Source organism: Gymnoscopelus microlampas, assembly GCF_963454915.1.
Source record: "Gymnoscopelus microlampas genome assembly, chromosome: 17".
Taxonomy (NCBI): Eukaryota; Metazoa; Chordata; class Actinopteri; order Myctophiformes; family Myctophidae; genus Gymnoscopelus; species Gymnoscopelus microlampas.
In genome coordinates, this window is record NC_139954.1 from 40,164,890 (window position 1) to 40,185,816 (window position 20,927).

Sequence of the window (20,927 nt, forward strand, 5' to 3'; positions counted from 1 at the left end):
ACGGCGTCGGCCCATAGATTCTTCAGGAGCACATGCACGCACATGCATCGATTAAAAACAACCTTGAAGTTCACTCCTCATCAAAGTTTACAAAAGCTGCCAACTGCCGATTGTCACCAGCGTGAATTAACATTGGAATAAGCCTAGATGTATGCTCATTAAAATGTGCGGTTATTTCCCGGGTTTGTTACCTTTTTTTTTGGTAACTTTAATTTGGTTAATAGGCTCTATTCACAGCAGCCATATTATCACTTCCTTCCCAGGTGTTACCAATGATACTAATGAAGGCTCTGTTCCATTTAGTGCAACACAGTGGTTTCCACGACCCCCATAACTCTGAGAGTGTACAAATGGAACCAAATGGACCCTTACGGGTCCATTTACATTTGTACACTCTCTGAGTTACACACCTGTAAGGGGCCATTTGGAAGGTTTCCAGTGAGCCAACATGCACAATATCAGCACCCTGACTCTGTTTGACCAGAATGGAACAGAGCCTTCATTAGTATCATTGGTAACACCTGTGAATGTCTTCATAATATGGCTGCTGTGAATAGAGCCTATTCCTAAACGTAACCTCAGTAAAACGGTGCCAAAACCTAAACTTAACCTCAGTAAAATTATGTCTAACTCTAAACTTATTTCTAAAATTATCCCCAGTAAAACAAACACAAGAACCGCTTGGGGGCGAGCGTGTTTTGGGGCGAGTCTTCCGGTTACCGCTCTAGTCTATAGCGGCTTCTTTTGGGCTTGTTTTCCTAGACCTGGCTGCTTGTTTCTATCACAAAACCTGGCAACGCTGTCCACCGCATACTGTATTGAACTCGGGGAGTCATAGTAAGTGCATGAGCGTTGCTCACTGTTTGACAATACATGCCTACAGACGCGTTGGGGGAGAAACTACTAATATCCGCTTGAACTTCAATCAAAATCACGTCAGAAGACACCAACGAGGCATAGGGGGACTAATTGCAACTTGGAAAAAAAAAGAAAGAAAAAAAAGCAAAAGTCTCTCTCAAGTGACAGAGGTTTTTGGGACAAATATTACATTTTTTTTTTCATTTTTAGATTTTTTTTTATTTCATTCCTTTTTCTTTTTTTGTTGTTGTTCGTTCCCAAGACGAAAGGGGGGTCGGGTCGGGATCCGCCGCTGGATGATGTGAATTAAAAAGGAGTTTATTAATGTCAGCGCATCACAACATGAAGCGATCAACGGCTGTCCTGATGTGTTGCTTCTTCGGCGTCCTGCTCCTCCTGACTTCTGGCGCGTTGAGGTCCGTCTCCTCGCAATCAGGTGAGTCAGTATGAACACAGTCCCGATGGATGGCGTGGTGGATCGCACCGTGGAGATCTATCTACCCCGTGGAGATCAGATGAGATCCACACCGGTGGATCTCAAACTGAGTGGTTCTCAAACTGTTTCATGTCAAGGACCCCTAAATTGACACTTATTATCCCACGGACCCCCATTTGAAAGGATAAGCCAGGGACCCCCCATAAGAGAAGATTTTTTTTACAGCTCTCTTGCAGTGATTCTCAACCATTTTAATTTCAAGGACCCCCAGTTTGACATGCATAGAGGCTACGGACCCCCATTTAATGGCATTTCTATCTCTGGGACCCCAATTCATATTGTAAAATCAATGTTGTTAATTTAACACGGGTCCATTTGGTTCCATTTGTACACTCTCAGAGTTACAGACCCATAAGGGTCCATTTGGTTCCTGTCCATCATTTAGCTGGGTACCCCCTGGAACCCCCTCAAGTACCCCTGGGGGTCCCCAGACCCCACTTTGAGAACCATGGGGGTAGATGATCTCCACGGTGCGCGCACAGACAGACAGACCTGTCAGTGCGCACGGAGCGGAGTGTCAAGTGCGGCCAACTTACCTGAGGTGTTCATATCACACAGAGAGCAGCGCTGCTGCATTCAAACAAATGGCATTGCTAATGACAATGCAGTAGACATTCTAAAGACCGAATGTCAGCCCGTGAGGTGCAACAAGCTTTATGTGTATACAGCCTACTAGTCTGGATAATCGAATGAATACAGTTGTTATATTATTATTATTATTATTATATATTATTATTATGTTATTTGTGTAGGATCTAATCTAATGAATACAGGTATGAGGTGAGGTGCAACAAAGCTTTGTGTAGGACACTGTCTGGATATTTAATCGAATACGGTTATATTATTATGGCAGTGGATCGATCTGATCTCCAGTGATCGATCTGATCTCCGTCGCTATTTTTCATGGTAACCCTCGAGTCTCTAAGGAAAAGTCACCGGACAACTTTTGAAGCATATAGGCTACCCACACACACACACACACACAGTACAAACCCACTGACAACAAACACACGCACAATGCCATGTTGGTTCATCGTCCATCCATCCATTCAGTTTAATGTGAAGCCAGTCTACTCCACTGTCAGTAACACACGTGTGGCGATGGTTAAATATAATGCCCTCTATTATCCTCCCCTAATTCAGCTGTGTCTCCTTGTGCGTGGAAACCATTTAATTGCGTTCAATTCATAGTGTCGCAAAAAAAAAAAAAATCCACATTCTGACTGTCACAAAACCTTAGGTTTTCTTTCGTTAATAATCGTTTCTGGAATCACGGACAGCCAGGTAGCTTATTCTTTCTCCTCGGAGGCAATATTATAGTCTCTCTACCATTCTTTCCGAAAACCAGAGTCCAACGTTGCCCCATAGTGTAAATATTACCATTTGAGAACATTCGACACTGGTTTTATTCTGTCTTTCTTCTGTTGAAAACAGACAGCAGAAAAAAAAACAAGGCTGTATGTTTGTGTGATAGTTAAACAGCCTCTCTTACAGTTAAAACATAAAATAATACCATTTAAATAAATCATCTAAAATACACGAGCTGTAGCAGGCGGAGAGGTGGCTTAACACATCTAAACTTTTATATGAGATTAATTTAATTTCATTGCATACACCTGTGTGTGTGTGTGTGTGTGTGTGTGTGTGTGTGTGTGTGTGTGTGTGTGTGTGTGTGTGTGTGTGTGTGTGTGTGTGTGTGTGTGTGTGTGTGTGTGCGTGTGCGTGCATGCGTGCATGGTGCGCATTTGCTCTGGCTGTGGAGAGAGAGAGAGAGCGAGAGAGAGCGAGAGAGAGAGAGAGAGAGAGAGAGAGAGAGAGAGAGAGAGAGAGAGAGAGAGAGAGGGGGGGGGGGGGGAGAGAGAGAGAGGGGGAGAGAAAGAGAGGGGGGGGAGAAGGACAGACAGACAGACAGAGAGAGAGAGAGAGAGGGGGGGAGGGAGAGAGAGAGAGAGAGAGAGAGAGAGAGAGAGAGAGAGAGAGAGAGAGAGAGAGAGAGAGAGAGAGGGGCAGGTGTCTGTAGGACCAAAAGGGGAGAGGGGTTATTAAAGCAATAAGCCACAAGAGGTCACAGTTTATCTTGTATTTTATAATGGCTGAGAGGCGTAGTAGTGACTATACCGCCTATACCGCAGGTGTGCGGCCGGAAACGGCTGGAAAGTAACATATATAGCGTTAAGGAGAACTCCTTCTAACGCTATGGAACCAGAGCTATAAGCAGTCTCTACACAACCCTCCACTTCGCTTTAATCAAAGTCACGCTGCCCTGTACTGCCCGAGGCGAACTATACGTTGATTGAATTAGGAGATTAAACAAAGTTACGGCGTTGAGAGAGAAGCGGGGATCATAGAGGGTTGGGGGGGGGGGGGGGGTAGGGGGGTCACGGTGGTCTCTTATAAAGCTGTACACGTTTTGGTTTGAACTTTACGCACAGAACATTTTGCCTTTGCAGATATGAACAAATTGAGCAAAATGTCAGAGATAGATTGTTTTATGAGAACAAAATGTAGGCTATATACCAACTGGTTATTCAATATAGGCTACTATATGCAGATGCTGGGAGCTGGAATAGTCCGCTCCGCTGCTTGTTCTCTCTTGGAATACGATTTAAACGTATAATTGAACTTGACTTTCATTTTTCACTTTTTGTTCTACCCCCCTCCCCCCCAAGACCGAATCGTATTTTCCTGCTGGGTTGTGAATATTGTGGCATTTATAATGTCCCTGTGTGCAGTGTTGCCAGATTCTGTGAGAGAAACAAGCAACCAGGTCTTGGAAAATCAGCCCAAAAGAAGCGACTATGGGCCACAAGAATACTTTAACATATACATCGGCTATTTGAAAATAGCAGATCTACAAGCTCACAACGCGTCGCGATGCGACGCGTTGTGAGCTTGTAGATTGGCTATTTTCAAATAGAATCTTGCGGGGAAATTATAATAAGTAGATCTGGCAACCGTGACTGTGTGGGGAGGGGTGAGGAGGGGGGGACCCGACACTGTATGTGTGGGGAGGGGGATCCGACTAAGGCAGAGCAGATAATACAAATATCACGGTGTTAATCGGCTTAAGCGCGGATTAAGTCCTGTCAGTGAGAAAGAGACAGAAAGGCAAGGGATGGGGAACGTCATCATCCTTTTGAGAGATTACATCCGTCTTTTCATATAGTCATATTATTCAATATATTCAATTCGTTTGAGACGTGCGTGCGTGCGCGTGCGTGCGTGCATCAGTGCGCGATGAATTGAAATGAATACGCATGGACCCCAATGGAAACGAGCCACAGTGCTTTCTTGGGTTTAATCCTTTTTAGCATCCTTTTTGTATAGAACTGTACTTTCTGTGTTTTTTTTTGGCAAACTGTTGATAAAGTATTCAATCAATCATGAATGGAGATGCCTCGCACCCAAAAAATTGCCAATCTACAAGCTCACTGTGCATGACTGTTGCGACGGTGCTGTGAGCTTGTAGATCAGCTGTGTTTGGTGCGAGACACCGGCGGGCAACCAAGTAGGCTATACACGAATCCACACCGCAGCTATGGCTGCCTACAGGCAAGCATGTCTGTGAATTCGTCTATACATGAATGTTCGCATTATGTTCAGGTGCAAGCGGTTCCTGAGGCGAGAGAAGGGCACCACGTATATAGCACTGAGCACTCTCATATGCTCTCCACAACGTTTTGTGGGTACTCTTAATTTGGCTACGGTTCTACTGAGAGATGGAGACTATACTGGACTCTTTTTTTTTGAGCCTTGGAGAGAATCGTGTCACATTCGCCACCGGGCCCACACAAGCACGGCCCGTCACACAAAGCCCTCTCTCACAGCCATATCTTCTCCTGTTGTCGCCCGTGAAAGGCGGTCTGACCTCTATGTCTCCGGCGTTTTATTGCAAAGAATAGCTGCCTTTGATTCGGTGGCGATCCACTTCCATGAGCCGGGGGAGTGTGAATCACTCCACACTCACCTCCTCTCTCTCTCTCTCTCTCTCTCTCTCTCTCTCTCTCTCTCTCTCACTGCCTCACCGGGTCTCCCCTAGATGCATACTGCATGCATACTCTGTGTGTGTGTGTGTGTGTGTGTGCGTGTGCGTGTGCGTGTGCGTGCGTGCGTGCCCCGCACTGCACGAAAGAAAAAACATTAGTGCTCCAGAGGGGTTTAATACAGCAGAAATAGGAAGCCGTTTCTGTTCTGCCATTTTAATTGTTTTTCTACGCTTGGAGGTTTTTTACCCATTGCCCCAATGATGCAGATGAATAATAAAAAAACTGTGCGTGGCTTCAGTTAACCACTTAAACCCCTCTGTAACGTACTCGGACCGCTTCTCTCCCTCTGAACCCAATCTCTTTGGTGCCGGTTCTTTGGCGTCTATCGCTTGTGAGCTTGTGGATAGACCTGCTATTGCAGATCTGCTATCAGCTTGTAGATCTGCTATTCTTTGGGCTAATGTCCCCCCCATAATATGGATGCCGGGGGTCAAGTGGTTAATATCGGCGTGCAATCCCATATACCCATGAAGGAATGTGTTTTCCTCCTGATTAGATTCAATAGTTCGCGTCCTGTCGTCTTCTACTGCGCTTTGATTTGCTGGTGGCGGGGTTTATAACCGGCGGGAATTGTCTTTGGCCCGCGGACATGATTGGATCACATCCCGTTTGCCCTTTCCATGTAAGCGCGCCGACATCCATCAGCTGAACACATGCGCCACGACATGCATGGGTTTAACTTTGACGTTGCATCTTTAAAAGGTCCTTGGGAGGACGATGTCATAATTGGATTTGGAGAAGCACCCACGCCCTCGCATGCATAGTTAGCCGGGCCTATATAAAATGCAAATGGCATGTGTGGCTAAGTTCGGCTCGCAGGACAATTAAAGACGGCCATGCACGTTTGATGAGAGACTCGTTGAAATGGAATCATGTTTGTTATTCTCTCTCTGCCGCCGTCTCCCATTGAAGGTCTCTCTCTTATAGCTTTCTGGTTTCTCGCAAAACGGAGTGAATTTTATGTAGGCCTAAATGTAGGCCTACTGCCTGCGAGTACGTGTGCGTCGCTCTTTCAGGAGTCAGAGATGATTATGTTTGCCAAACATGGCGGAGAAAACGACGGCCACTGTTTGGAGAGGCAGGCCGAAGACTGAGCGTCGATAGTAGCGGAATAAATTCACCATCTTTTAATTAGTATGTCTAATGCATTCGAGGGAGAGAAACGAGTAGCTTGTTGTAACATCAGGGGAAATCCTCAGGGCCTCCTCTTGCATCCATCCTGCACACACGCGCGGCAGCTGAACGCCTTTACGCACAAACTACAGATGTTGAGAGTCCAAACGCTTGCCTGTCAGCTTGTGTGTGTGTGTGTATCTTTCCACGGGTTCCATTTGTTAAGGACTCTCTCCTCTCCTCTCCTCTCCTCTCCCCCCTCTCTCTCTCTCTCTCCCAGGCTCCCCCCCACACTCCATAGGCCTTTTTGACAAGTGCGTGTAGAAGGTTTAAAAACTGCCAGGGGCGCCTATGTCTGAGTGCGTGGAGAACGTGTCTCTGTGTGCGTTGGATATGTCCTGCGCACGTGTGAGAGAAAGAGAGAGAGAGAGAGAGATTGATTGACAGCCTAAATAGACCGCTGCAGAGTCTCTCTCTGTCTCTGACTGTACTCTGCGGTGTGTGAACCCCCCCTCCCCCCCCCGACCACCCCCCCAGTCCCCCCCAGCTGTCATCCTTTGCATTGTAAGCGCCCGCAAAAGCGTGCAAATTAAGTGACAATAGGAATATGGCTAATCTTTGCCAAGACACACTCGTTACCGCCACGTTTTGAATGAAAGTCAAAAGATAATTGTGGCTTTGTACATGTGAAGGTTTTTGGCGGGGGTCTGCCTTCGTTTATTCTTTTCTGAAGCGACAGCCTGCCAAGTCAAAAGCGATTTGCTTTATTCTCATTTTTATTATTTCTCTTTCCCGCGGTTAATAATATAGCGTGAGCAAATAAAAGGATGATAACAGGCTGACAACTTTGCCATGAAAGCGCGGCTCCACCTTAGACGAGCGTGTTTTGTGTCTTTTGCGTGTGTGGGTGTGCCAAGAGGCTGGATTCTAGCCGATTTATTTTCTCTCTCGTCTCTCTGTCTCTCTCTTTGACTCTCTCTCTCTCTCTCTCTCTCTCTCTCTCTCTCTCTCTCTCTCTCTCTCCTTTTAGTAGCCTAATCCTCCTTTAAAATATTCATAGCTAATCTGCATTTACAATGTAATTACAGACTGGGTTTTGAGTGATATTGGAGACGGCCTGCGGAGCATGCATGCGTCACGCTTAAAATCTTTTTTTTCTTTTGCGCCTGAATAAATAGAAAAACAAGTCTGGATGTTGTAGTTATTGCTCCGTGCGTCATGTTGCAATGGGCTGTTAGGTTATATATCTCCTCTTTTTGGCAATGGAGTATCTAAGCTTACAGGCCATTCCCTGTGCTTGGAGGGGGACATACTTTTAAACGAAGCACTTGCAGTTGCGAAACTATAATACATTAGTTTGTTGCAGCTCTTTGTGTGTGTGTGTGTGTGTGTGTGTGTGTGTGTGTGTGTGTGTGTGTGTGTGTGTGTGTGTGTGTGTGTGTGTGTGTGTGTGTGTGTGTGTGTGTGTGTGTGTGTGTGTGTGTGTGTGTGTGTGTGTGTGTGTGTGTGTGTGTGTGTGCGCGCGTGCATGGCTGAGACGGCCTCCGCAGGCTGAAAACCCACCTCTTCAGGAAACACTACCCTTCCTCTTTGCCTGGCCTACTTGTTGTTAACTAGTTGTACGAACTCTTGTTTTAGTTTTGTATTGTTTTATTGGATCTTGTTTAGTCGATACACTTATTTGTCTGAGCTCGTGCTCATTTGATTTTGCTATTTTGTCTCATCTGTTTAAGAAAGTAGGTAGCTGATATATTGCACTTTTACCTTAGCGCTAGGTATACTCTTGGTTGCTTGTTTTTTGCAGGAAATGCACTTAAGACTTCTGCTGATTAGTAGTTTTCGTTCCCTACCTATGTTGAATACACTTATTGTAAGTCGCTCTGGATAAAAGCGTCTGCTAAATGATTGTAATGTAATGCATGCACAGCCTATGTGTATGTGAGAGTTTGTTGTCAAGTCTTTGTCAGGACCATACTAGACAATTGGTCTCCTCAGAGCGCAAATCTCCGCCAGGCTGGGTTGCTTAGCCAGGCCTGTGTAGTCAGGCCTTGGTTGGTCAGGGCAAGAGCAAGCTGTGTATAGACATACACAACATACTGTGCAGTTTTTACACATTTCTGGCCCTCCCTATGGGCAGAAGTGAAAGTGCTTTTGTAGGTGTGCTCTATTAGTGGGCCCTTTCAATTTGTGGTTGATTGGATCCAGGCTATATGGCTTTTTCTCAGATGAATAAATAAAAATAGGCCTCTCCACTAATCTTCGAAGCCAATTACAGGAAGACCGTATGGAATATCAAAACCCTGGCGGTCATTGTCACATGACTCGCAAGGTAATTTGTACCTAATCTGGTGTAAGTGCTTTTGGCTCCGTGTTGTTTAATAGAGGCCCCTCGATGTGTGATTACATTCTGGGTTAGATTGTAAACACTGTGTTCATGGCTTTTGGCATTTTTTGGTAAAATGGGCTTTTCCCGCAAATCTTGGAAGCCAATCGTTAAAAGGACGACTTCACCCATTTTCAACCTATCTTCATATAATAGATCCTCACTAATGCTCCTGATAAAATTGTGTAATTTCTTTCTACTCGGGCTGTGTCTCATAGGAGGGCTGTGGGCACTTCATAAACCTGTCTACCAGTGACATCATCGTTAGGAAGTCGTCCTTTAATAGCCATTCGGAATGGAATATGACACATTGTCAGAGGTTAGCGTTGCGCAGACGGACAGACACACGGGACACACGGACAGGGGGCAAACACATAATGGCCTGGCCAAGATAATTAGTCAAATATACAGGTCATTAGGATTTGGCATTTACTGGGTCAGGGTGATGAGGGTTAAGGTTATAGGGGTTAAGTGAAAATGTCAAGGGTCAGAGTCTTTAATGAACAATCGCTTTTGACATGCCCAAAGATAGTAAGACTGACGTGTGTGTGTGTGTGTGTGTGTGTGTGTGTGTGTGTGTGTGTGTGTGTGCGCGCGCGCACGTGCGTGTGCGTGCTGACAGGGATATAGGTACATAGAACAGGGGTCTTCAACGTTTTCAGCCCAAGGGCCCCTTGGCTGAGAGCGAGATAAAGCAGGGACCCCCATTATATATTGTATCGAATATTTATTTTTTCATAGATTTCATAGGCAGCTTGAGGACCCCTAGGGGTCCCGGACCCCCTGTTGAAGACCTCTGACATAGAACATTGGGAAATGTCTGCACAAAAGGTGCTGCGACGAACCAGACATTAGATATAAGAAGCGAAGACTTAACAGACAATGTTCAGTCTTAATCCTGTGTTCTCACTCAGTGACACATCTCTCTCATGTCACGGCCCGCGCTTACAGCGGGGTGCGTGAACTCTGTGTCCCCCCGCGTCCCCCCCGCCCGCACGCGCGCGCGCGAGCGTGTGTGTGTGTGTGCCAGCCCAGCGGCCGTCAAGAGCGCGCAGAGCGCCCGTCGTTGTCGTGGCGTTGCGTATGCCAGCCTGTGTTAAACTGTAAGTCAGCAGTCACCTTGCAGCAGTGCAGAAATAGCGCAGCAGCACTCCTCTCTTTCCCCTGGATGTGAAGGTACATAAAGCACAGAATGAGAGGAGGGGAAAAGGCAATTGACCTTGGAGGAGGGTTTCTTTTCTTTTTTATGCGGGCTGGCGATATAGCTGCTGCTGCCCCGGTGGATGCTACTGCTCTCTGCAGCCTGCCAGGGGAGGAGGGAGTGTGTGTGTGTGTGTGTGTTTGTATTACTATACTTGCGAGGACCAAGTGGAGTAGAATTTTAAGAAATATACATTATGAGGACCGTTTTCCTGGTCCTCACAAGACAAATGGTTGTTTTATAGTTAAACAAATCGTTCAGGTCAGGATTAGACATTTAGGTGTCTTAGAGGTTAGGTTTAGGGATTGGAATTAGAGTTAAACATGATTTATACTTAGTTGCGCGCCAGTGTCATGCACTGAAAAACAGCCGATCTATAAGCTCACAACGCGTCGCAGCGCGACGCGTTGTGGGCTTGTAGATCTGCTGTTTTTCGGCTTTAGGCTTACGGTTAAAATGGCAATTATTATTTTTAAATGGCATTCATGACATGGCTGTCCTAAAGTGTTGATGTCCTCACAAGTATAGCAATACAAACGTGTGTGCGTGTGTGTGTGTGTGTGTGTGTGTGTGTGTGTGGGTGTGGGTGTGGGAGGGGGGGGGGGGGTGTCACTGCTGAGTATGACAGTCTTTGTTCACTGTGTAGAAAAGCAGCGAAATCTTCTTCCAGGGGGGGCGGCTTGACAGCGGCGGAGCGTAAAGGAGCATTTTACTCCGGAGCGCGCGGTGCCGTGGAGGTCGTTAGTGAAAGGCGATATTGTGTGGAGTTTATGAGCGATGTCTGCGCGGTAACAACACAAATCCATTTCCTTGGATGCAGCGCTAGCTATATACGGCCTATTGCTCCGTGGCACCTTTTATTTTTTTTTCTCCCCCCTTTTTTTGTTCTCCTCTAAATCCCGAAGACATACAGCACCCTTTTTAATCCCCAGTTTGATGTGCATTAGGTCTCGGGGACCCCCCATTTGATATGATTTGTATCTCTGGGGACCCCAAAATACACTGTAAAAAATCTCAGAGTTCATTTTGTTCTGAGAGTGTACCAAATGGAACCATTTGTACACAGACCCGGTATTGGTCTATTTGGTTCCTAAATTAATCAATCGTTTAGCTCGGACCCCCTGGAACGGAACCTCCCCACCCAAGGACCCCTGGGGGTCCCCGGACCACACGTTGAAAACCAGTGACATATACAATGCTGGTGCAGACATCCTCAGCCAGACCATTTAAACGATGATAGCCTACAGTCAAATCCTCAATGTTAAAGGTGCAATCTGTAACCTTTAGGTCCTACCCGAGATTCGAACCCGGCTGTCCTGAATGGTCAAATTTCTACCATTGAGCCAAGACGGACAGAGCAGATATTGCCCCTTGAACTTCAGACAGTACTACTTGTACTCCAGTAGGCCTAGGTTGACACCAGGGTCTAAATTTCTCAGTGGAAGAGTAGGGAGGCCAACTCCAACCACTGCATATTGTATTAACACACTTTACCATACAGATTGATTTAAATTACGTTTTATTCATTAGAAGTCCCGGATTAAAGCTTTAATTTATCCATTTTGTAATGTTTTATTCGTAAATTATTGCTATACTGTACTTCATCATACTACACAGTCACAACAAAAGTAGCAAAAAATAACAAGCACATGTGACAAAATAATAACTTACATTGTATCCATTGGAACACAGGTTCTTTTCCCCATTTTCGGAGCTTAGTTTCCAGCAATGATAAAATAACGTCTCTGTCGGGTCGACTGGAAACCTCCTATGTCCAAAACTGTTACTTTTCAAGATTCAAATTCTATAGCATCAAAAGTAGCTTTTAATGCTTTTGTGTGACGCTGTAGTATGATCAAGTAGGGAGTTCATTTACGAAAAAACACAAAAGTTAAAATATAGAGATAAGAGGTTTCTGCCCGACAGCAACGATATGATGAAGTGCAGGTTATGGTAAGGTCTGTGTGTGTGTGTGTGTGTGTGTGTGTGTGTGTGTGTGTGTGTGTGTGTGTGTGTGTGTGTGTGTGTGTGTGTGTGTGTGTGTGTGTGTGTGTGTGTGTGTGTGTGTGTGTGTGTGTGTGTGTGTGTGTGGGGGGGGGGGGACTGGCTAACAAAGAGGCAACCCAGGTGCAAAGTCAACTCTGTCATTTCCCCTCCTGTGCCATCCCGCTGCGGAGGGCCGTTTACGGCAGACAGGGGTGCTTCATCTCAGTCAGACACCCCCCCCCACACCCACACACACACACACACACACACACACACACACACATATGCCATATACAGACACACACGCACACACGCACGCACGCACGCATGCGTGCGTATATGCCATTATACAGACACAAACACACACACGCACGCACATGCGTGCATAGGCACACACGCACGCATAGATGCATTCACACGCACGCGCGTGCGCACACACACACACACACACACACACACACACACACACACACACACACACACACACACATGCGTGCATAGGCAGACGCGCACGCATACAGTACATGCATTCACGCACACAAACACATGCTGACACATACGGTCACACACACACACACACACACACACACACACACACACACACACACACACACACACACACACACACACACACAGTGATGTACATACACCATGTAAACATACAGGAGGGGGGGGGACGGGACATCATGCTGTGTGGATCACGCTGGGTGTTTTTTTTTTCCCGGCTCCCTTCCTTTGTTCTAACCCCCCTCTCTCTCTCCTGCAGAGAGACATTACCTCCCCATGGCAAGGTGAACGGGGTGCTGATGTAAGATCATTTGTAGCAGCCAGAGTGAGACAGAGGGAGAGAGAGAGAGAGAGAGGGAAATGGAGTGTGTGTGTGTGTGTGTGTGTGTGTGGGTGGAGGGGGGGTCTCTAATTTTAGACGGGGGAGACTCAGGGGCCGGTATATGGCAGCAGGCAGGCAGGTGCTGGGGAGGGGAGGGGGAGGCGTGGAGGTGTGGTTTTGGCAGGGATGGGAGCGGAGGGGACATGGGTGAGCGTCCCAGGAGCCTTGGTTAAGCCTTTAAGACCGGGAACGCATTTGTGTGTCATTTTAAGATTTCTTTGGCTATATAAAAATAGCAGATCTACAAGCTCATAGCGCGGCACCGAGTGCCGCGCTATGAGCTTGTAGATCTGCTATTTTTTTTTTATTGTGAAAATGTGTGCAAATCTTTAGGTTGAATATATATATACTTTTTTAAAGCGAAAGTTTTTAATTCAAATCTTTTTACAAATTCACAAAAAAACAAAAACTCAAACTTTTACAAATGTCTTGTAAATCCTAACAGTTTTGCTAATTTTTGCTCATTATTATTATCAATGGTTTTCAAACTTTTTGTGTCAAGGACCCCCAAAATAATATGTATTTGTTCGCGGGCCCCCTCCCATCTAGAAATATTTTGTTCCAGGGACACGATTTTTCTTAAAAATAGCAGATCTACAAGCTCATAGCGTGGCACTCAGTGCCGCGCTATGAGCTTGTATATCTGCTATTTTTGGATAGCCAAAGAAACCTTAAAATGACACACATGCGTTCCCTTCCCGGCCTTAAAGGGTTAAAGTGGCCGCTATCACAGGAGCTGGACGCACAATTAATCAGCTGCTGCCCAGGGGGGAGCTTGGACTCTGACAGGAACACTTCATTCTGCAGAGCCCACAGGACAGCACGGGACACACGCGCACACAGCTCGCGCGCGCACGCACGTGCGCACGCACGCACAGAGCCTTCTCTCCTCTACTCTTCTCTTCTCTTCTCCTCTTCTCTCATCGCCTCTTTCCTCTCCTCTCCTCTCCTCTCCTCTCCTCTCCTCTCCTCAGAGATGTGTCTGTTTGCCTCTGTAAATCTTTTGATTAGAATCAGCAGAGATCCTCTCCGGTGACTTGACAGCTGACTGGAGAGTCTGGGAAGCCGTGAAAGCTGAAGTTTCTACTGGCTGTTTTGGCAGAGAGAGAGGGGGAGAGAGAGAGAGAGAGAGAGAGGGAGAGGCAGAGGGAGAGGGAGAGGGAGGGAGAGGGAGAGGGAGAGGGAGGGAGAGGGAGAGAGAGGGAGAGTGGGGAGAAAGAAAGAACTTCAGAAACCCTCAGTTTGCTTTGCTCTATAGTCTAGTGTAGTCCAATGGTTCTCAAACGTTCTCATGTCAAGGATCCCCAAATTAATGTATTAGGCTGCAGACCCCCATTTGAACATGCATGCTCCAGGGACCCCCATAAGAGAAGGTTTGTCAACCGCCGTCAACATTTGTAAAATTTTGAAAATAGCAGATCTACAAGCGCACAACGCGTTGTGAGCTTGTAGTTCGCCTATGTTTTTTTGCCTATGTTTAGCCCAAAAAAAAATCCAAAACATTAAATGGAACTCATTTAGTTGGGGACCCCCTCAAGGCCCTTTGGGGGTCCCCGAACCCCACTTTGAGAACCGGTGTCCTTCCTCAGCCCCCTCCACACCTAGCCCCTCCCTCCCTCCCTCCCTCCTCTCCCCTCAGCCGGTGTTGAGTGATTGATGGATTCAGGTCCGACATGGCCTGTTTCACCCGCGGGCATGAGCAAGGACGTTGGCAAGATTTAGCCGGATGCCAGCGGGGGGTGAGGTGAAGGTGACGGAGGGGGCGGGGTGGGGGGGAGGAATAAAAATGAACAAAGAACAGAGAGGGGAATACTTGACTATGTCAGCGCGGCGGGTTCAGCTCAGCGGGCGTTTGGCGGCGTGAGCGCACGTTTTCTTTCTCGGAACGCCGGCTATATACACCTGTTCGTTTATATACCGTTCCACTGCATCACCTCGGAGTCATTTTGAAAGACCCCGGAACAACAGGCGATGGTCATAATTGAATAACGGGCGATCCTAATCAAATGCCAAACACAGCTGTGTTTTGTTCATAACCACTTTACAATCACTTTGAAAACGCCAAGTCACGATGCCAGCGAGAAACACAAAGTACACACAAGGATAATACGACCTCACAGAGACCGCAAAGGTTAGGTTGGAAGACAAAAAAACAATATGAATACTGTTGGTAGTAGCCTTTGTCATATAAGTAGGAGGTATATGAAGCTATTTTCACAGTGGCAGCCCAAATCTGTTTTTTTGGCCAGATTTTTGGTTTACCAAGTCTTAACCCATTGAGACCGGGAACGCATCTGTGTGTCATTTTTAGATTTCTTTGGCTATTCAAAAATAGCAGATATACAGGCTTGTAGCGGGGCACCGAGTGCCACGCTACGAGCTTGTAGATCTGCTATTTCTTTTTTTTAATCGTGAAAATGTGTGCAAATCTTTGAATATATATATTTTCAAGCGAACATTTGTAACTCAAATCTTTGCTTCTGGGGGTCCCCCGGTCTGAATGGGTTAACAAAAGAACAACAAAACAAAAACCCATGGAAAGTGATTTTTTTTTCCTCTACAGGGTTTGAAATGTGATTCAAATCTGAACCAAATAGGTATCTCAGTCTGGAGACTTGGGGACACTGAGAGCCTGCGTGATCTACAAGCTCACAGCGCGCTGGGACTCGTCGTGAGCTTGTAGATTGTAGCTATGACAGCGAGCGACACCGTCGTACAGACTCACACGCCTATTGTTCGTTGCATCGTTACCGCGGCAACCAATGCAGATGGGCCGACGCATGTTTGAATACACAAATCCAGTGTGATCCCTTGCAAATAAGCGTGTGGACAGTCAGATTTGAGAAACAAATCAGGTTTGCCTTCAGTCTGAGACATGGAGTACTCGGCGTATCGCCTTTTCAGCGGGGTATCAGAATGTGTTGACCTCACCCAGCCTTTGATGCTTAAATACATTTAATAATTCAGATAGAGTGGCTGCTGGCAGTGGTGTAAAGTAACTGAGTACATTCACTCAAGTACTCAAAAACTCTGAGGTATTTTGACTTTACTGGAATATTTCCAGTTTTCAGTATTTTACTTCTACTGCACTACATCTCAGAGGCAAATATTATACTTTTACTCCACTACAATTACTTGAAAACTTTATTTACTAGTTACTTTGATTTGGATTATTATTACAAAACATACATTAACCACTTCATCCCTATATACTTTGACTATTTGAATATAGCTGATCTACAAGCTCACAACGCGTCGCTTGCGACGCGTTGTGAGCTTGTAGATCTGCTATTTTCAAAAGATTTTTTATTCATGACGAACTTGTGAAATGCGACATACTGTATGAGTACCTTTACTTTTGTTACTTTTCTTACATTTTGATACCAATATTTTTATACTTTGGACTTTTACTCGTAACTTCTTGTAATTTCTACATTGCAGTATTGATACTTTTACTTAAGTAAACAATCAGAGTACCTTTTCCACCACTAGCTGCTGGTCAGACATGATCCAGAATCCATGTCCAAAATCCGTGTGTGTGTGTGTGTGTGTGTGTGTGTGTGTGTGTGTGTGTGTGTGTGTGCGTGTGTGCGTGTGTGTGTGTGTGTGTGTGTGTGTGTGTGTGTGTGTGTGTGTGTGTGTGTGTGCTAGACTCGAACTGTGAGGAGGCTGTGTGTACTGCCCCCCCCCCCTCCCCACAGGGGGGCCAGAGCGCTGGCTCTCCCGGTAAGCAAACACCCACTTGATGAGTAGCCAGGCGAAGGGGGCCGAACAAGGCCCGCAGTGTCTCTCCCCCCTGGTTCACGCTTTGTCCTGGACGAGGCTTTTCCTGCAGCTCTCCGCTCTCATGCCCCCCCACACGTGACGGGCCTGGAGATGAGGGGGTCCGTCCCGCTGGTCTCGTGAGCATTGTCGTCCCGGCACAGGCAGGGCCCTGTTATAGGGGCCACAGCACGCCACACGTAGGGGGGGAGCTTTACTGTATGTCAGTATGGCTTCAGATATTTGCAGTAGTTCAGTATGCCCGACACACTTACCCTGGCAAACGCATAAACAACCCTTTAAAGAGGACGTAGTGTAGACTGTCGTCGCTGTATGGAAGAAATGTTGTATTTGTGTTTTCTTTTTCATAAATTAATGCCGTAACCCATTAAGAACTGGAACGCATCTGTGTCACTTTTTGATTTGAGCTAAAAAAAAGCATTTTACACTTTGGCTACTACAAGCTCGTAGCGTGGCACCGAGTGCCGCGCTACAAGCTTGTAGATCTGCTATTTTTGAAAAATCGCGAAAATGTGTGCAAATCTTTGAATATAACATTGTTTTAAAGTGAACATTTTAACTCGAATCTTTGTTTCTGGGGGTCCCTGGAACAACATATATTGAGATGGTGGGTCGGCGGCCAAATACATATAATTTTGGGGGTCCTTGACATGAAAAAGTTTGAGCACCACTGATATAGAAACATAAGTTTTTTTTTCAGAATAATGTTGGGATTTAGAAGACATTTGTAGAATCGGCTTCAGGTCTTAATGGGTTAAATTAAACTTCATCGTATGACAGTGTCATTAAAAAAAACAACGAAAATAGCTTGTCTACAAGGTCACCATGTGTGTTGGCCTCAGTGTGTGTTGGCGGCAGTGGCTCAGGGGTAGAGTGGCCGGTTAAAGTGAACTGGAAAACCACAAGGTTCCCAGTTCGATCCCGGGCTGGGGCGCTCCCCTAGAGTTAGTGTCGAAGTGTCCTTGAGCAAGACGCTGAACCCCTAATTGCTCCCGATGAGCAGGTCGGTGCCTTGCATGGTTTCCTCCTCCATCGGTGTTTGAATGTGTGTGTGAATGGGTTAATGGCACAATCAATGTAAAGTGCTTTGGATAAAAGCGCTATATAAATGCACCATTTACCATTTATAATGACCAAAATAGGGACGTTAGGTTGAAAGGGGTCTGTCTGTGAGTTTTATCAATATTTAACCGATGAAACACATTATTAGCAAGAGTTTGTGACTAAATAACTACATTGGATTCATGTCTAGATGGGATAAATACAGTACTCTTCCTGTTTAGGTTCAGTAATTGATTGTTACAGGTGTTGTTTTCAGCAGTTTATGCTCCCAGGCCTGCAACACATTTACCGTGCTCAAATTAGCTCTGTTCTTTTTATCCCCCCAGAAGTGTTCAAGGCTACTGTATATACAACATATTCATTTCATTCTAAACCAGTCGACAAATATGTCCTTTATTCTGTTTAAATGTCGGTCTATTTTAACTATACCCACATCTACTTAATTTCCCCTCTAAATGGCCCAGGTATAAGGCTCAACTGTGGAAGCCCATTTCTGCCACTATTGTTTGGCCCTCCTCACAATTCCAAATGAATATCTCAGAATTCTAAGATTTTCTCTCCCCCCTCATAAGTGTGCGATGGGCTAGAAATTCAGAGAAATTAACCAATTGAACCCCAGCATGTCTATTCTGGGGGGGGGGGGGATGTCCATCAAAAATAGCTGATCTACAAGCTCAAAACGAGCTTGTAGCTCAGCAATTTTTGGTAAAGAGCTTTGGTAAAGCTTTTATAGCAGAGGTCTTCAACAGGGGGTCCGGGACCCCTAGGGGGTCCTCAGATGTACTACAGGGGGTCCGCCAAATCTTTGTGTGATTTTTACATTAACCACTTCAACCAAGCATCCCTATTCTGAGGAGAACATTAGCCAAAAATAGCAGATCTACAAGCGCACAACGCCTCGCGCTGCGAGGCGTTGTGCGCTTGTAGATCTGCTATTTTCGGCAAAGTGGTTTAGTATAGGGGGGAAAAAGAGCAGGCTAAGTACAGAGTGAAAGGTCAGGTATACTACGTATTGTTTAAGTGCATGGTTACATGTCTGGAAACACACATTAACATGGATCCAACATGATAGTGCTGTGAAACAAGTCTATGAAGCTGCCTATGAAATCTATGAAAAAATAAATATTCGATACAATATATAATGGGGGTCCCTGCTTTATCTCGCTCTCACCCAAGGGGTCCTTGGGCTGAAAACGTTGAAGACCCCTGATCTACAAGCTCAAAACGAGCTTGTAGATCAGCTATTATAGTGGTAAAGAGCTTTGGTAAAGCTGCTACAGTCAACTCAACAGCACGTACTGTAGCTACTTGAAAGTAGCAGTGAAAAAAAAAACCCTGCAAAGCCCAGTGGTGTAGATCGGGGGAAACGGATCGGTGTGTGTGTGTGACAGAGCTGGTTATAGAAAGCTCTTCTCATGCACCGGGGTTTCAACAAGAGGCAAAAAAACCCTCAAGAATGATGCAGCAGAAAAACAAAAATACAAAACACTTTTGGAGAGATTTTAGACGCGCCGCCCCGTACGTATACGTGCCTGCCTGTCTGTCTGTCCATCTCGCAAAAGGTAAATAGGCAGTTTCAGACTCAACCGCGGCCGGCGGTGTGTGTCGGCGCGGTGATGAGCACATTGCGCGTGTAACCCAGCTGTCTCAGCTAGTAGTGCTGTGTCTGGGCTGTCTTGGCCCTGTAAACACAACAGGTTTCTTCTCTCTCCTGTCCTCCTCCAACTCTCACAAGCGCCTTGCCTCATTTTCAGAGGCTATCTCTCTCTCTCTCTCTCTCTCTATCTCTGGCCGTCTGCCTCGGCGGCAGCAGCGATGTGAAGTCAATAGGACTGAATAAAACATATCTGAATCAGAGCCCTCTGCCCTGGGATATGTCAGGCTGTCAGTATAGCTTATTGGGAAAAACGCAGGACTAGTCACTCTGCCTGGACAGTTCGGGCAGAGCCCCCCTATCCTCTCCCCCAGCCAAAAAGACAGGTCACTTTACTTTTACTTTATCACGTTAAAACCTGAGGCGATTCTTAAAAAATCCTATCTAAATCCTAACAGTTTTTGGAAAATAAATCTAAAAAAAGATTTTTTCAAGATTTTTCAAAAATAGCAGATCTACAAGCTCATAGCGCGGCACCGAGTGAAAAACGTGAAAAACGGAAAAACGTATGTCAGTGGTGCTCAAACTTTTTCATGTCAAGGACCCTCAAAACGATATGAATTTGGCCGTGGACCCCCATCTCAAAACATTTTGTTCCAGGGACCCCCTAGAAGCAAAGATTTGAGTTAAAAAATGTTCGCTTTAAAATAATATATATTCAAAGATTTTCACACATTTTTACGATTTTTCAAAAATAGCAGATCTGCAAGCTCATAGCGCGGCACTCGGTGCCGCGCTATGAGCTTGTATATCTGCTATTTTTGAATAGCCAAAGAAATCTAAAGTGACACAGATGCGTTCCAGGTCTTAATGGGTTATAGAGGATGGTGAAATTCTATATAACTGTCAAGCTCGGGCTGACTCCATGCATTTGGCTCCCATTTCTTTGGGTTAATACCATCTGCTTGTTGGAGAATATGTGCCTGACAATTGTGTGCTGGATACAAAGTGAGCCTCCGCCTCCCAAAAGAAGTCAAGAAAAAATCTGGAGTAAATGGAGAGTATTTCACAGGAGTTTCACAAACTCCGAAAGTTTAGACCAAAAGATTGGCGACGAGACAACACCGCTTTAAGCCCGATTTATGCAGTGGTGTAAAGTACATTTACTCAAGTACTGTACTTAAGTACCATTTTGAGGTCATTTTTACTTTACTGGAGTATGTCCAATTTTCTATGCTTTTACTTCTACTCCACTACATCTCAGAGGCAAATATTGTACTTTTACTCCGCTACAATTATTTGAAAACTTTAGTTTCTAGTTACTTTGCAGACATAAATGATTATATTATAAAACACACATTAACCACTTTAGCCCTATTTTATACCTAGGCTATTTGAAAATAGCAGATCTACAAGCTCACAACGCGTCGCATCGCGACGCGTTGTGAGCTTCTAGATCTACTATTTTCAAACATTTTAGTACTTTTACTTTTGGTACTTGTAAGTTTTGATGCCA

At 45.6% G+C, this 20,927-nt stretch overlaps 1 protein-coding gene across 3 annotated transcripts in view; it reads left to right on the plus strand.

The window, feature by feature from the left end:
• Positions 1–899: 899 nt before the first annotated feature.
• Positions 900–20,927, plus strand: part of erbb4b (erb-b2 receptor tyrosine kinase 4b) — a 623,270-nt gene continuing 603,242 nt past the window's right edge. For all 3 annotated transcript variants that reach the window (XR_014602804.1, XM_084085440.1, XM_084085441.1), the window contains exon 1: positions 900–1,294. Coding sequence is in view for 2 of the 3 variants with exons in the window: in XM_084085440.1 (XP_083941566.1) it covers positions 1,183–1,294 (112 nt within the window). In the remaining variant the exon portion in view is untranslated. The remainder of the gene's footprint in view (positions 1,295–20,927) is intronic.